The following is a 15,515-nucleotide window of genomic DNA, read 5'->3' as shown; positions in this document are numbered from 1 at the left end:
CCCGCCACCTCGCCCGGCTAGTTTTTTGTATTTTTTAGTAGAGACGGGGTTTCACCGGGTTATCCAGGATGGTCTCGATCTCCTGACCTCGTGATCCACCTGTCTTGGCCTCCCAAAGTGCTGGGATTACAGGCTTGAGCCACCGCACCTGGCCATAAGTCTTGTTAATGTCATCTTTGTGTTTTTTTGCTGCCATTTTCTGGTAGTGGAGTTATTTGCAATAATTTGCCACGCTAGATATGTAGTTAGAATTAATGTTCAGGAAAATTCAATCGAATTTGTGGCCAATATTTAAGGGCTCCACAATGATTGGTTTCAACATAGTTTAGATTTTTTGGCATGAGCTTAATGGGTAGAACATTTAACAAAATATTTGTCAGTTCTCTGTGTACAAAGACCCCTAAACGTGACTGGGTGCAGTGGCTCACATCTGTAATCCCAACACTTCGGGAGGCTAAGACAGAAGGCTTGCCTGAGCCCAGGAGTTCAAGACCAGCCTGGGCAACATAGCAAGACCCCCTCTGTACAAAAAAATGTAAAAAGTTAGCTGGGCGTGGTGGTGTGCACCTGTAGTTCCAGCTACTCAGGAGGCTGAGGCGAGAGGATGGCTTGAGCCCAGGAGGTCAAGGCTGCAGTGAGCTCTGATCGTGCCACTGCACTCCAGCCTGGGTGACAGAGGGAGACCCTCTCTCGAATGAATAAAAATATAGACCTTGTCTCCAGTAGACTTTGTGTCTAGTAGACCCTGTCTCTAATAAATACAATTAGAGGCCCCTGAACCAGCCCTGGGGTTGTGCATCTTCCATTCCCTGCCTCTATTGTGTTAACTCCTGTCCATCCTGTGGGACCAGCTCAAATGCCACTTCCATCTAGGAAGCCCTCCCTTGACAACCTAGATGCGTTCGGGTCCCCTGGTTCATACCCTTGTAACTCCTGCATCACCAGCCCCAGCCACCTCCCTGCCCTCGCCTCCTCCCTCTCCCCCACACTCTGTCTCAGCCACACAGCCTCCGTGTTGTTCTTAGAACGTGCCAAGTCAGTACCTGCCTCTAGGCCCTTGCTCTTGTTCTGCCTCGAACACTCTCCCTCCAAATCCACCCATCGCTGCCTCCCCACTCCCTCCAGACCTTGGCTCAGTGTCAGCTCCTGAGAGAGCCCCTCTCTGCCCTGGGCCCTGCAGCGCCAGCCGCAGCCCCTGTGCTCGGCATCTACTCTCTATGGCTTCTGCCTCTGCCTGCCATTGCATGGTGTGTTTATTTATTGCTCTCTTCCTTGTTGGGACCCACCAGAGGGTAAGCCCAGGAAGGCAGAAGCCATCAGTGTTTGAGTCACTGCTACATCCCCAGAACCTAGAACAGTGCCTGCCCCCCTCCTGCTAAAGGTACCCAGTAAGCATCTGTGGAGCAGATGACAGCGGCAGGCACTGAGCAGGCGTCCATGGGTCCTCTCTGCAGGTCAGATTCGGAGGAAGAGCGGTGGCAGCGCTCAGGGATGCGAAGCCGGAGCCCCCCGCGGCCCCGGTGGTGCTCGAGGGATGGGTCCTCTCAGTCAGACTCGGGAGAGGAGCAGTCACGGGGCCAGTGGGCTCACCGGCGACGGCGTGCGCGCTCCTGGTCCCCTAGCTCCTCAGCGTCCAGCTCTGCGTCTCCACGGCGATCCCAGAGCCCCCGGGCGGCCGCGGCCGCCCTGAGCCAGCAGCAGAACCTGCAGGAGCGGCTGCGCCTGCGGGAGGAGCGGAAGCAGCAGGAGGAGCTGATGAAGGCCTTCGAGACGCCCGAGGAGAAGCGCGCACGGCGGCTGGCCAAGAAGGAGGCCAAGGAGCGCAAGAAGCGGGAGAAGATGGGCTGGGGTGAGGAGTACATGGGCTACACCAACACCGACAACCCCTTCGGAGACAACAACCTGCTGGGCACCTTCATCTGGAACAAGGTGGGCCCCGCCGGGTGGTGGCTTCTGTCCCTGTAGCACCTCCACTGTTTCTGGAGACCCCAGCGCTCGAGACACTCCCAGCCTGCACTCAACCGTGAAAGACAGCAAAAGCCAGCTTCTGCCGCCATCAGCCTTTTTTTTTTTTTTTTGGACACAGGGTCTCACTCTGTCGCCCAGGCTGGAGTGCAGTGCGTGATTGTGGCTCACTGCAGCCTTGACCTCCTGGCCTCCAGCAATCCTCCTTCCTCAACCTTTTGACTTTCTGGGACCACAAGCACCACCACCATGCCCAGCTAGTTCTGTAATTTTTTTGTAGCGATGGAGTCTCACTGTGTTGGCCAGGCTGGTCTCGAACTCCTAAGCTCAAGTGATTTTCCCACCTCAGCCTCCCAGAGTTCTGGGATTACAGGTGTGAGCCACTGCGCCCAGCTCGCCATCACTTTCTTGCCATTAGCTGTGTCTCTTGCGGTGTAAGCTTCAGCTGTTCTTTGCCCCAAACACCAGCCCGACCTGGAACCTGTCTAGAGCGCCAGCTCTTGGCGTCACGTACCCAGGACAGGGTTCCACAGTTCCAGGTGCTCCGTCGTCTTGAGCTGGTTGTTTCATTCTGCGCCTCCCATGTAACCACTAGCCACACTCGTGGCATAAAACAACAGAACTTATCATCTCTTCGTTCTGGAGGCCAGAAGTCCAACATCAAGGCGCGGGCAGGTGTGGGCAGGACCGCACTCCCTCCGGGGGCCGAGGGGAAGCCCCTCCTGCCTCTCCCAGCTCCCAGTCATGGCTGGTGACTCCGGAGCCCTCCCTGGCTTGTGGCCGCAGAACCCGGCCTGTTCTTGTGTTGCGTGGCTGGCTCCCCATCTCTGTCTCCACACGGCCTTCTCCGTGCGTCTGTGTCTAAATGTTCCTCTTCTCACGAGGACACCAGGCATTGGATGAGGGCCATTCACCTCCAGGGTGACCTCATCTCACCTACCTTCGCGAGACCTCATCACTTTTTTTTTTTCTTTTTGAGACAGACTCTCGCTCTGTTGTCCAGGCTGGAGTGCAGTGGCGCGATCCTCGCTCACTGCAACCTCCGCCTCCCAGGTTCAAGTGATTCCCGTGCCTCAGCCTCCCAAGTAGCTGGAATCACAGGCATGCGCCACCACACTCGACTCATTTTTGTATTTCTAGTAGAGATGGAGTTTAACCATGTTGGTCAGGCTGGTCTCGAGCTCCTGACCTCAAGTGATCTGCCCGCCTTGGCCTCCCAAAGTGCTGGGATTACAGGCGTGGGCCACCGTGCCCGGCCAAGACCTCATTTCACATAGGGTCACCGTTACAGCTGCAGGGGTTCAGACGGGGATGTGCCTGTGGGGGACACAGCTCATCTGAAGCAGCGCCCACTTGTGGAGGGGGTGGAGCAGGCAACGGGTGGACTGGGCCGACTGCACCTGCTCGCTGGTTGCACAGTTGGGAGCTGTGGGGTCCCCAGGTGGCTTCTGCCCAGTGTCGTCTGAGAACACCGCGGGCGCCTTCCGCCTTGGGGCCCTCACACCACTGCACCCCTGCCTGGCCATGCTCTGCCCCTTCCCGGGCTGTTCTCTTTTGTCAGGCCTCCACTGACATGTACCCTCTTGAGAGAGCCCTTCCCGGCCCCTTGCTCCCCAGGCCCCCCAGGGTTCTTTATGGAGGCACCCACTGCTGCCTGGCACTTCCTCGCCACTGTGTGCTGTGCGCCTGCGGTGTGCTGGGCACCGCCGTGAGCCCTGGGAGGGCGGCCATGGAGGAGGAAGCCGTGGTCATCATTAACACTTGTGGGAGTGGCCCCAGGCCGGGCTGGATAGACCACAGAGTGGCCTGGGCATCTAGGGGGTGGTCCCCAGCCAGGCAGCCTGTGTCCCTGGAGGCCGGTTCTTCTGGGTGGCAGGGGGTCCTGGAACCCCCTCATGGTGACGGGGCGCTTGGAACCTGGGGAGGGTGGTTGGGAAGTGGGGGCTCCTCACCAGGCTCCTAGAAAGCTGCTGGAAGAAGCCAGCTTTGAGGGGCTCCAGGCTGGGACGGTGCCCATCCGTGGCTGCCCCGTGCCCTGCTGTGTGGGACAGGCCCCATCATGACCCCACAGGTTTGCTTTCAGAGCTGCTGCTGCCCCCACTCACTGTTCCTGCCCCATCCCACGCACAGTGGGGGACCCTGACTTGCTGAGGTCATGGCCTTCAAATCCGAAGCAGCCAGACTCCCGGGTAAAGCGAGTCAGCAGGCCCGGGGCAAGGCTCTTCTGTTGGGGGCTGGGGAGGCCCTGATCGAGGCCCTCCTGTTGGGAGTTGGGGTGGCCCCAAGCAAGCCCCTCCTGTTGGGATTGGGGTGGCCCTGAGTGAGGCCCCTCCTGTTGGAAGTTGGGGTGGCCCCTTGCCCTTTGCATGCGTCTCACTCCCAGTGGGGGTCCGTGTCCGTGCTGAATTGGATCCACTTGGTTTCAGGAGCATTGAGGAGGGGGTTGGAAGACGTGCAGTGCGGGCAGGTTGCCTCTCTCTGCAAAACGAGGGCGTGGTCAATCTCTTGGACGAAGGAGCCGAGGAGGGGGCGAGGGGCAGGTCTGTGCTCAGACGGGTGTGCTTGGCACTTCCAGGCCCTGGAGAAGAAGGGGATCAGCCACCTGGAGGAGAAGGAGCTGAAGGAGCGGAACAAGAGGATCCAGGAGGACAACCGACTGGAGCTGCAGAAGGTAGGTGCCCACCAGCCTGCTGGGCAGGGCCCTCCCTCTCCAGAGCCTGGAGGCCCACCCCCTGTGGCGGAACTTGAGGGGACTTAGGTGGGAAGTCCCGGGGGCTGGCTTCAGGTAAGGCTGGATCCAGGGTCTTAGACCATGGCCCCAGGAAGCCATTTCCCTCCACCTTGGCTCTGCTGGCCTCGGGCCTTCACTCCGAGATGCTCCCTTCAGGGTCGCCGCAAGGACCCCAGCCGCTCTGAGCTGCTGAGTCTCAGGCAGGAGGGCCCTCCCTTCCCAAGGTCTGTGCACCAGCAGAGGCATCTCCAGACCAATCCCTGTGCCCAGGGCAGCCAGGTAGGGGCTTGGCCCCCATCGCAGCCCAGCAGACCCCACGGCCCCGGCTGCCCTCAGTCTCCTGTGCCTGCAGGTGAAGCAGCTGCGACTGGAGCGGGAGCGCGAGAAGGCCATGCGCGAGCAGGAGCTGGAGATGCTGCAGCGTGAGAAGGAGGCGGAGCACTTCAAGACGTGGGAGGAGCAGGAGGACAACTTCCACCTCCAGCAGGCCAAACTGCGGTGCGCCGGGCCTCCCCCTCCCCCGACCCAGACTTGAGCCAGGGCCGGGCACTGGCTGACACCCTGCACCCTGTGTGGAGGGCACTGCTTTCCCACCCCTCAGGGTCCCAACGCGGCACTTCCTGGAACCTTCCCTTCCTGACCCCTACCCGGGCAGCGAGGCTCCTGCCTCCCGCCCTCCCCCGCTGGACTGGGTGCAGAGGAGAGGGGCCCAGGTGTACGGCACCCCACGCCACCATGCGTGCTGGACGCCAGGCCTGCACCGACTGCGGTTGTCCCTCCCACACTCTGCCCACGAGGGTGGCGCCCCTGTCCACCCGGTTTACAGACAAGTAAGCTGAGGCTCTGGCGTATTCCTACTTGCCTTGGGCCCCGTGGTGGGTGACATCAGGCTCCTCCCAGCTCAGGCCTGCCTGGTGACGGGTTCTTGGGTTGGACCAGGGACCGCCTACAACACGTACCCCTGCAGGCCCAGAGCAGAAGCCCTGGCTCTCCGCCCCGAGTTGTCTGCCTTGGGGAGGAGGTGGTTGTGAGGCAGGGACTACTCTGGCCCCTCAGCCTGCCTCTGCTTCAGCTCCTCCACTCTTCCCCATCACCGTCCACATAGAAGCCGCCCTCCCGGGCACATCCCAGAGGCCCTCCAGGAAGCCCCTCCCACCTGGCCCACCCTCCGGGCCCACGCTGTGTGCACTTTGCCCTGCTGGCCTGTGCCCTCTGGCTGACCTGCCTCACTCTACCTTATGCCTCCTCCTCTTCCTGCAGGAAGCCTTCCCTGACCACCCCCAGCATGTGAGGCCCCCTCCCCAGCTCCCACTGGTGCAGTCACCCCAAGGGCAGGGCGTTCAGCATGGAGGGTACAGCCCAGGCTCTGACACCACCTTCCCCGCTTCCCACAGCTCCAAGATCCGCATCCGGGACGGGCGGGCCAAGCCCATCGACCTGCTGGCCAAGTACATCAGCGCCGAGGATGACGACCTGGCCGTGGAGATGCACGAGCCCTACACGTTCCTCAACGGCCTCACCGTGGCTGACATGGAGGACCTGCTGGAGGACATCCAGGTACCCGGCCCCCCCGATGCTCCTCCAACCTGCACACTCACCCCCATCCCACCGCAGCCACGCTCGTGCCCTGACCCCCGCCGCCTGCCCCCAGGTCTACATGGAGCTGGAGCAGGGCAAGAACGCCGACTTCTGGCGGGACATGACCACCATCACCGAGGACGAGATCTCCAAGCTCCGCAAGCTGGAGGCCTCGGGCAAGGGGCCAGGTAACTGTGGGTGGGCGTGCACCTGGGCTCTGGGGGCGCTGCGGGGGCTGCAGGGTTCACCCAGAAGCCTCAGACTCGCTGTGGGGCCTGGTGCTCTTTTCAGGCCTCAGTTTCCCCAACTGGGGCCTCCCCTTCTGGGCCGAGCCACCAGGGGGCGGCAGCAGCAGGCAGTAGGCCCTGGGAGGGGTGCAGGGGGGCGGGCCTCTGGGGTGCAGGGCCAGCAGCGGTAGATCCCGCATCCGGTAAGCGCTGGCTCGTCGGTGCCTGGCCTCCCGGAGCCGCAGGGCTTTCTGCTTGGGTGTCAGTGCCCACGGGTTCTGCCTGCGTGAGAGCAGGTCTCACTCCACCGGCCTGAAGGCTGCGCAGCCCTGGTTCAGGGCGCTCCCCCTCCCACGGGTCGGTTCCTGCTCCTCCAACCTGATGGGCTTTTAAAATCATGTTTCCCTCCCCTCCGTGTGGTTGCACACGTGCGGTCACCCGGGACGCTCTACAGCGTCTACCCCGAGCACTGCGGACATTCGGGCTGGGCCGTTCCCTAGGGTGGGGCCGTCCTGGGCACTGCAGGGTGCTGAGCAACGTCTCCGGCCTCCACCCACCCCGGGTCAGGAGCACCCCTAGTCCTGACAACCGCAGATGTCCCAGACATCGCCCAGAGTCTCCTGGGGGCAGAATTGCCCTAGATGAGACCCCCCCGGTATAAAAGCCAACCACAGCAGCCCCGGCCCCTCTCCCCCAAAATCCATGCCCCAGCAGCTGCTGTAACAATGCCTGGCTCTCATGGGCCACGCGTCCCTGTCAACAGACCCGGTCCTTCCGCTGCCCTCTCAAGCCTTGGCTGCCACCAGCCCATGGTGGCTGAGGATCTCTGGAGGCTGGGTCAGTGTCACTTACAGCCCTCAGCATGGTCTGTGGCAGGTCCTTCTAGGAAAGAGCTTGTGACTTTCCTCTCTTCCAGGGGAGCTTGTCTTCCCCGGAGGTGGAGGTCACTCAGCCATCGCGTCCCTCCAGTGGTTGCCTCTGTGGGGCGCATCCTCCCGTAACCTCAGAGGGGCAGGGCAATTCTCCAGCGTCAGAGATGTGTCCGTAAGGGTCTTTGTGTGCTCCTGCTGGTGGCAGTGGGGCCGGAGAAAGACTTCTGGGGGCAGTACATTTTCCTCCAGAAGCCCCAGACCCTACCCGCTGGCTGCAGGAAGCCTGGGAGGTATTTCCACCATTCCCTGGGCCCTGCCCTCTCCCATAAGCCTGGGAGGCATTTCCAGCATGCCCCATTGTCCTAGGCCCCAGCCTCTTCAGTCCCTTCCATGGCCTTCTGCCTCCACCATGTCTGCCTCAGCCCACCCTCCCCCTCACACATTACAGCTGGGGACCCCAGGTGGCTTTGGTGTCCTCTGAGGGAGTTTTTCTGATTCTCCTTTCAGCATGATTTCCAGGAGAAGGGAAACGAGGGGTCTTGATTTTACTGTCCCCCCGGAGACCCACAGAGCCCCTGTCTTGGTCTTCTTAAATTAATTGGGCTTTTTCTTTTACTTTTCATTTTTCAGAGACAAGGTCTCGCTCTGTCTCCCAGGCTAGAGTTGAGTGGCACGATCAAGGCTCACTGTAACCTTGACTTTCTGGGCTTAGGTGATCCTCCCACCTCAGCCTCCCTAGTAGCTGGGACTATAGGCACTCACCACCACACCCAGCTAATTTATTTTATTTTACTTATTTTTTGAGAAGGAGTCTCACTCTGTCACCAGCCTGGAGTGCAGTGGTGCAATCACGGCTTACTGCGATCTCCGCCTCCCAGATTCAAGCGATTCTCCTGCCTCAGCTGCCCAAGTAGCTGGGACTACAGACGCGCGTCAACACGCCCAACTAATTTTTGTATTTTTAGTAGAGACGGGGTTTCACCATGTTGGCCAAGATGCTCTCAATCTCTTGACCTCATGATCCACCTGACTCAACCTCCCAAAGTGCTGGTATTGCAGGTGTAAGCCACCATGCCCAGCCACTTTTTAAATTTTTTTGTAGAGATGGGGTGTCACTGTGTTGCCCAGGCTGGTCTTGAACTCCTGGACTCAAGCAATCCTCCTGCCTCATCTCCAAAAGGGCTAGGATTAAAGGCGTGAGCCACTGCATACTTTTTGTTTTCTTACAAAATTATTTAAGTTTTTTATTTCTGTAGGTTATTGGGGAATAGGTGGTGTTTGGTTACATGAATAAGGTGTTTTTGTTGTTTTTTTTTTTTTTCTTTTTTTTTTCTTTTTGAGACGGAGTTTTGCTCTGTCAACAGGCAGGAGTGCAGTGGCACGATCTCAGCTCACTGCAACCTCCACCTCCCGGGTTTAAGCGATTCCCCTGCCTCAGCCTGCCAAGTAGCTGGGATTACAGGCGCACCACACACCCGGGTAATTTTTTGTATTTTAGTAGAGACAGGGTTTCACGATGTTAGCCAAGATGGTCTTGATCTCCTGACCTCGTAATCCACCCACCTCAGCCTCCCAAAGTGCTGGGATTACAGGCATGAGCCACCACCCCTGGCCGGTTACATGAATGAGTTCTTTAATGGTGATTTGTGAGATTTTGGTGCACCTAGCTTTTTCTAGGAAGTTCTAACCCTATAGTAGGTTGTGCAGTAGAAAATGGGTGTTGGCTGGGCGCGGTGGCTCACGCCTGTAATCACAGCACTTTGGGAGGCCGAGGTGGGCGGATCACAAGGTCAGGAGATCGAGACCATCCTGACCAACATGGTGAAACCCCGTCTCTACTAAAAATTACAAAAATTAGCCAGGTGTGATGGCGGCGCCTGTAGTCCCAGCTACTTGGGAGGCTGAGGCACGAGAATGGCGGGAACCCGGGAGGCGGAGCTTGCAGTGAGCCGAGATGGCGCCACTGCACTCCAGCCTGGGTGACAGAGCCAGACTCCGTCTCAAAAAAAAAAGAAAATGGGTGTCATCCCAGCTCAGCCTCATTAGCGTCCCACCCTGTATAGGGCCTGGCCTTTTTCCACAAAGCTCCGGGGCCCTTGGCCTGCACCCCCAGCCTCTAGCAGCTGCTGGGGCCCCCCTAAACCCTCTGGGCCCCCTTGTGGGCATTCGGGAGGTGTCCAGACATGCAGCAGCACGTCCAGACCCGACTTTCTATAAACGTTGACTTGGCGGCGCCTGGCTCCCCGGGCTCTTCTGCTTGGGTTTCAGTGTTCGTGGCAGCCTCGCCTGTCCGAGCACAGCCCTGCTCTGCTTGGCTGCGGCTGCCACAGATTCCAGTGCCATTTAGAGCCCAGCAAAGGGGCTGCAGCTCCGGGTGCCGATTCCACGGTCCCAGGTGATTGGCTGGAGGGGACTCAGGTTCGTCTAGACCCTATCCAGTCCCCTGTGGTCTGGGTGTGGGCCTCTTGACCCTCTGTCCGCCAGTGGGGACTAGAGAAGGCAGGTTTTGAGCAGGGTGCCTGCGCTGGTCACCTCCACCTGGTGTGTCCCCAGCAGCCATACACCAAGCTCCCTCTGGGCCCAGCATGGTGTGGGGAGCAGCAGCAGCGAGCCTCAGTGCCTGCCTCGGGTAGCTGCCATCGCTGGATGGTCAGGGAGGGCTTCCTGGCGGAAGGGATGTTCTCACTGAGCATGGAGGATGCGAGGAATTCAGGAGGCGAACGGGACAGAGAAGGATGGGTGGCTGGCAGGAAGCACGCGCGTGCAAAGGCCCAGAGGTGGCAGGGGTCAGGCACGGGCAGCAAGGGGGCAGGGTTGTGAGGTGAGGCCAGACCCAGCGGGGTGGGTGGCGGTGTCCTGAGAGCAGCCCTGAGGCTGCCGGCATGCCACGTGGTATGGGCAGAGCGCGTGGAGTCAGGCTGGGCTCCAGCCTCCCAGCACCCACTCCTGCCGTCAACGGCCTCCCTGTCTATCTCGGAGGGACTTGAGCCTCGGGCCCCCGGGCCAGTGGTAGATGCCAGACAGATTCCATGTAGGATGGGGGGCGGCAGCAGGGAGCCCTTTGTCCTGGGCGGCCCCAGGACTTCCCCAGGGGCCAGCAGGGCGGCCTTCTTTGCCAGGGCAGAGCTCCCTGGATCATTGGGCTTCACAGAGGGAAACCAAGGCCCAGAGAGGGCAAGCCACTTGCCCACAGTCACACAGCCCAGGCTGGCAGAGCAGATCTGAATTCCAGAGAACTTGGCTACTGAGCACACCCCTCACCCCCTCATGGGCTGCCCAAGGCCAGGGCAGAGTTGGGCCAGGTGGGTGGGCCAGGCCCACGACCAGGGTTCCCAGACCCACATGTCAGACTCACCTAGGGAGGTCATTCTCAGGCCAGTCGTGGCCTCCCCGACGCTAGGGGTCTGGGCCTCCAGGCAAGGCAGCATCTGCATTTTAACATGGCTCCCAGCCTCCACCCACCCTCTCTCTCCGCTGTGGCCAGGGTGGGGGCAACCTGAGACCAGTGAGGAGGCGGGACCCCTGTGAGGGGAGGGAATTGGACTGGATAGGACCCCTGTGGGGGAAGAGGGGGGGAGGGGGACCCCCCCATGGCAGGGGAGGAGGCCCTGATGGGGTGGAGGAGCATCTAGGAAATGTGGAACCACCCCCATGGCCCCACCCCGCTGCAGGTGAGCGCCGCGAGGGGGTGAACGCCTCCGTCAGCTCCGACGTGCAGTCGGTGTTCAAGGGGAAGACGTACAACCAGCTGCAAGTCATCTTCCAGGGCATCGAGGGCAAGATCCGTGCAGGGGGCCCCAACCTGGACATGGGCTACTGGGAGAGCCTCCTGCAGCAGCTGCGTGCCCATATGGCGCGGGCCCGGTGAGCACTGGGTGCGGGCACCAGGGGTGGTGCTGTCCAAGTGGGGTGGGTTTCACCCCCTCCTGGGTCCTGGGTGGGGTGGGTCTCGCCTCCTCCTGGGACCTTGTGGGGTGGAGGGGGGCAGGAAAGTGCCAACTGGCCGGGGCCCACCTATGAGTGATGAAGGGGGGCCGGGGGTCGCACAGGCCTGTCCCCTAGCGGGAAGGCCCCAGGATGCTCCAGTGCCCTCACCCGGAGTCCTGAGCCCCGTTGGTCTCACAGGCTCCCCAGGAGTTTCTGCCCTTTAACGAGTACTTGGCTCCGGCAGCCATGGCATCACGGGACGCCGCGAGGCCGCCTGCCTGTCCATGACGCCTTCCACCCAGGCCCGAGCCCTCCCGGTGCTCTTGCCTCCCGGCCTCTGGCTGTGTACAGATTCCTGGAGTGTTTTTGGCACCGCTGTGTAAATACATGTTTCCCTTGCTAATCTGTAAATGTCTCTGAATTTATCATGCTTGTTGGCTGGTGTCCTGCTTGGCTCCTTCTCCTGGCCAGCCCCAGCCACAAGACACGGAGACTCCAACGTGAGACGGAGACCCACCCCTCCCTGCCACAGCATGGTTCTCCGGGTAGCTGGGTCCCCTCGTCCTCGCTCCCATAAGCCTTGACCCTGAACTGGCCAACCGTCCCAGCCAGAGCCGTGGCTGCTCGCCACCTTCTCAGGGTCTTTGCAGCAAAAAGGGGCGTGAGAATCTCTGTGGGGGTGGGGCGCGGAGCCCCTTCGCCTCCACGTGGGTGACCCCGGCCCTCCGTCCCAGGCTGCGCGAGCGCCACCAGGACGTGCTGCGGCAGAAGCTGTACAAACTGAAGCAGGAGCAGGGCGTGGAGAGCGAGCCGCTGTTCCCCATCCTTAAGCAGGAGCCTCAGTCCCCCAGCCGCAGGTAGGCCCGGCCTGGCCGGCACCCCGGGACGCCGATGCAGACGCGGAACAGGATGGAGGGGCCGTGGGCGGCCTCCGCCCCTCCAACGCTCTCTCCTCTCCAGCCTGGAGCCTGAGGACGCAGCGCCCACCCCGCCCGGGCCCTCCTCGGAGGGCGGCCCCGCGGAGGCCGAGGTGGACGGCGCGGCCCCGACAGAGGGCGAGGGCGACGGCGACGGTGAGGGCGAGGGCGAGGGCGAGGCGGTGCTCATGGAGGAGGACCTGATTCAGCAGAGCCTGGATGACTACGACGCTGGCAGGTACAGCCCGCGGCTGCTCACGGCTCATGAGCTGCCACTGGACGCGCACGTGCTGGAGCCGGATGAGGACCTGCAGCGCCTGCAGCTCTCGCGCCAGCAGCTCCAGGTCACGGGTAAGGGCGGGGCTGGAGGCCAGGGGGCGGGGCTCTTCCAGCCTCATTTCCTGGGGGAACCCCTGACGTCAATGGGGAGCTGCTTGATTCTTCTCCCCCGATCTCTGAGCGTCCCTTCAGTCACCTGCACGTGCCCTGGGGCGGTCACTCATTCATCCTGGACTTGCTGGCCCGCTGGCCTTGGGGCCACAGGTGGTGGAATCTTTCACCGGCCGCTGTCCGAGCACTCCCAGGGCGGCCTCCGTCCTAAGAGGAGAAAATACCAGCTTCAGAAAATTCCTGGGCCAGGACCCCCTCAGGGGTCGTGCGTGGGGCTGGATCCCGCAGCCAGGCCCGAACCACCAGGCTCTCCTGCTGCTTGGCGGGGAAGCGCGCTGCGCTTGGTCCCCACCCAGGAGGACGATAGATACGACAACCAAGGTCCGGGGCCCAGAGTGGATAGTGCGGATCTTAGGGTCCCCCAGGCCCTGTCCCCCACCATGTGCCTTAGCCCGCCCCAGCCTGTTTACACCGGCGGCCTCCCCTGTCAGGCTGGGAGGGAGGCCAGGACGCAGGGGGAGGCCGAGGCCCGGGTGAACGCCGTCCCACCCGCAGGAGACGCCAGCGAGAGCGCCGAGGACATCTTCTTCCGGCGGGCCAAAGAGGGCATGGGCCAGGACGAGGCGCAGTTCAGCGTGGAGATGCCGCTCACCGGCAAGGCCTACCTGTGGGCCGACAAGTACCGGCCACGCAAGCCGCGCTTTTTCAACCGCGTGCACACGGGCTTCGAGTGGAACAAATACAACCAGACACACTACGACTTCGACAACCCACCGCCCAAGATCGTGCAGGGCTACAAGTTCAACATCTTCTACCCCGACCTCATCGACAAGCGCTCCACGCCCGAGTACTTCCTGGAGGCCTGCCCGGACAACAAGGATTTCGCCATCCTGCGCTTCCACGCGGGGCCGCCCTATGAGGACATCGCCTTCAAGATCGTCAACCGCGAGTGGGAATACTCGCACCGCCACGGCTTCCGCTGCCAGTTTGCCAACGGCATCTTCCAGCTGTGGTTCCACTTCAAGCGCTACCGCTACCGGCGGTGATGCCCCGGGGAACGGCAGGCAGGTGTCCTCGGGGGCCGCAATAAAGGGACTTTGGTGAAGCTGACAGTCACTCCAGGGCCACTGTCTGGGCTGAAGGGCCACGGGTTCACATCTCACCTCAGGCTGCATCTTCCCCTCGCCGGGCCTCCGTTTCCCCCTGTGTAAGAGGAGGGTCCCCATAGAGCCTGCCTTGGTGAGCTGAGGACATGCTGGGACAGGCTGGCCCAGGGTCCCGAGGCATCAGAGGGGGCGCTGGGGGCATCTTTAGAGCACAAGGGCGGCCAGCAGCCTCCAGCTGACCTCACTGCCCAGGCGGACACGCTCCGCCGCGCCTCAGCCAGGCTGGGTGTGGGGTCCACAGGGCCTGCCACAGGCGGCAGCCACACAGTGTGCCGTGGAGATGGGCCAGCGGGGCCCGGGCTTGGCGGTGCCAGGCTTGTGAGAAGCAGGAAACTCAAGGCCAGCCCCGACACATCACGGGGCACCCATTGGGCGTTTGAGGCAGAGCCCGCGGCTGTGGGGCAGCTCCAGCCCTGCCCACAGGCCACCCTCACCCGCATTGGCAGCATTGAGGCCAGGACCCTGCTGGCACCCGATCCGCCACTGTGGAAGAGACCATCTGGACACCCAAACTCTGCAGGGCCTGGCCCCCAACTCACCCGTGCTGGCTGTGGGTCCATTTCCCCGCAGCTGGGTATGGAGGGCACATCGGGGTTCCCGTTCCGCTCATGGTCATGAGAACCAAAAGCCACTGAGCCGTTCTCCCCCGGCCTCCGAGCACAGGGCCTGGAGGGCGGGGGCTCCCCAAGCCCGGGGGTTGGAGAATGGTGAGGGGCTTCCCCCAGGGATCCCCCCATCTGGCCTGCTCAGAGGGCCTTGGGGCAGGAGACCAGTGACCCCGAGTTCCGCCCATGTCAGGACAGTAGCTCCTCATTCCCCTTTCTCAGGCCAGGAGGGCCGAGGGCCACACGGATGCCACAGCCCAGGTTGGAGTGGCCCAGCTGGCAGGCTTGTTCCTTCAGCATCTGACGGGAACATCTCCAGCGGAAGCAAAATGGAATGTGCCTCCCGGACCCCCAAAGGGCCACCCAGCCTCACCAGGCAGCAGCCCCAGACCACCCACAGCCCCGCCCAGACGCCCTGCCTCATCTGGAAATCGTTTCGTTTGTTTCTCTAAAAAGACTTTTGTAGGTGGGAAAAAAGATATTTTATTCTCATGGAACTTGCCTATTGGCAAGATTGCATGTTTTTTTAATAAACGTTTTATTTTAGAATAATCTCAGGTTTGCCGAAATGCAGAGTGTAGCGTCCCTGATGCCCCACACCCGCTGCCCTAGTTGCTGGCAGCATTTGTGACACGGTGCATTTGTCACAAGGGAAGAGCCTGGGAAACAACACAGCACCCAACTGGGGCCCGGTGGTCCCTCGGGAGCTGCGTTAGTGCCCGGCTCTGTCTTTGCCCCCCACCCCCTCTGCGTTGCTTCCCACCGTGGGGTGACGGTCCATTCCCCAGACGATGGGAGGAAGGGTACAAGGGTGGACACAGCTGCTGGCCTGGGCCCAGGCTGTCGTGGGGGCAGCACTTGGCCATGCCTGGAGACATTCGTGGTGGTCCCGCCTTGGGACTGCTCCTGGCGTGGAGTGGGTAGAGGCCAAGGATGCTGCCCAGCGTGCCGCAGTGCCCAGGATGAACCTCCCCAAATGTCCTCACTGCAGTAGGCAGAGGTGGGAGGCAGATCCTGCACTCTCCCAGGTCACTGGTCACCTCCCAGCCCCGGCCTCTAACAGGATCTCAGGAGTCTCTGACACACGGCTTGGGAACTGGCCAGGGAAATGCATCTGATCAGAGTCCCCTCTCCACA

At 61.5% G+C, this 15,515-nt stretch overlaps 1 protein-coding gene across 2 annotated transcripts; it reads left to right on the top strand.

The window, feature by feature from the left end:
* The first annotated feature begins 1,409 nt into the window (after nucleotides 1-1,409).
* CACTIN (cactin, spliceosome C complex subunit) lies at nucleotides 1,410-14,942 on the top strand. Of its 2 annotated transcripts, XM_011943439.1 has the most exons (10): nucleotides 1,410-1,929; nucleotides 4,541-4,636; nucleotides 5,049-5,194; nucleotides 6,091-6,253; nucleotides 6,348-6,462; nucleotides 11,045-11,237; nucleotides 12,035-12,157; nucleotides 12,261-12,568; nucleotides 13,163-13,671; nucleotides 14,601-14,930. In XM_011943439.1, the coding sequence occupies exons 1-9, from the start codon at nucleotides 1,438-1,440 to the stop codon at nucleotides 13,651-13,653; spliced, it is 2,127 nt and encodes a 708-aa protein (XP_011798829.1). In that variant the 5' UTR covers nucleotides 1,410-1,437; the 3' UTR covers nucleotides 13,654-13,671; nucleotides 14,601-14,930. The 2 variants fall into 2 exon arrangements, with proteins under 2 accessions (XP_011798829.1, XP_011798828.1); XM_011943438.1 differs by having other exon boundaries at nucleotides 13,163-14,942.
* Nucleotides 14,943-15,515: the final 573 nt, after the last annotated feature.

The sequence above is a fragment of the Colobus angolensis genome, unplaced genomic scaffold (assembly GCF_000951035.1).
Source record: "Colobus angolensis palliatus isolate OR3802 unplaced genomic scaffold, Cang.pa_1.0 Scaffold22, whole genome shotgun sequence".
In the NCBI taxonomy this organism is placed as follows: domain Eukaryota; kingdom Metazoa; phylum Chordata; class Mammalia; order Primates; family Cercopithecidae; genus Colobus; species Colobus angolensis.
This window is presented reverse-complemented; position numbering and strand designations above follow the sequence as displayed.

What these genes read in the sequence shown, in the direction of transcription:
- CACTIN (XM_011943438.1), top strand. Translation starts at nt 1,438, where the DNA reads ATGGGTCCTCTCTGCAGGTCAGATTCGGAGGAAGAGCGGTGGCAGCGC. An exon ending in ACCTGCTGGAGGACATCCAG is followed by an intron (nt 6,254 to 6,347) that starts GTACCCGGCCCC and finishes GCCTGCCCCCAG; the next exon opens with GTCTACATGGAGCTGGAGCA. An exon ending in GGCCTCGGGCAAGGGGCCAG is followed by an intron (nt 6,463 to 11,044) that starts GTAACTGTGGGT and finishes ACCCCGCTGCAG; the next exon opens with GTGAGCGCCGCGAGGGGGTG.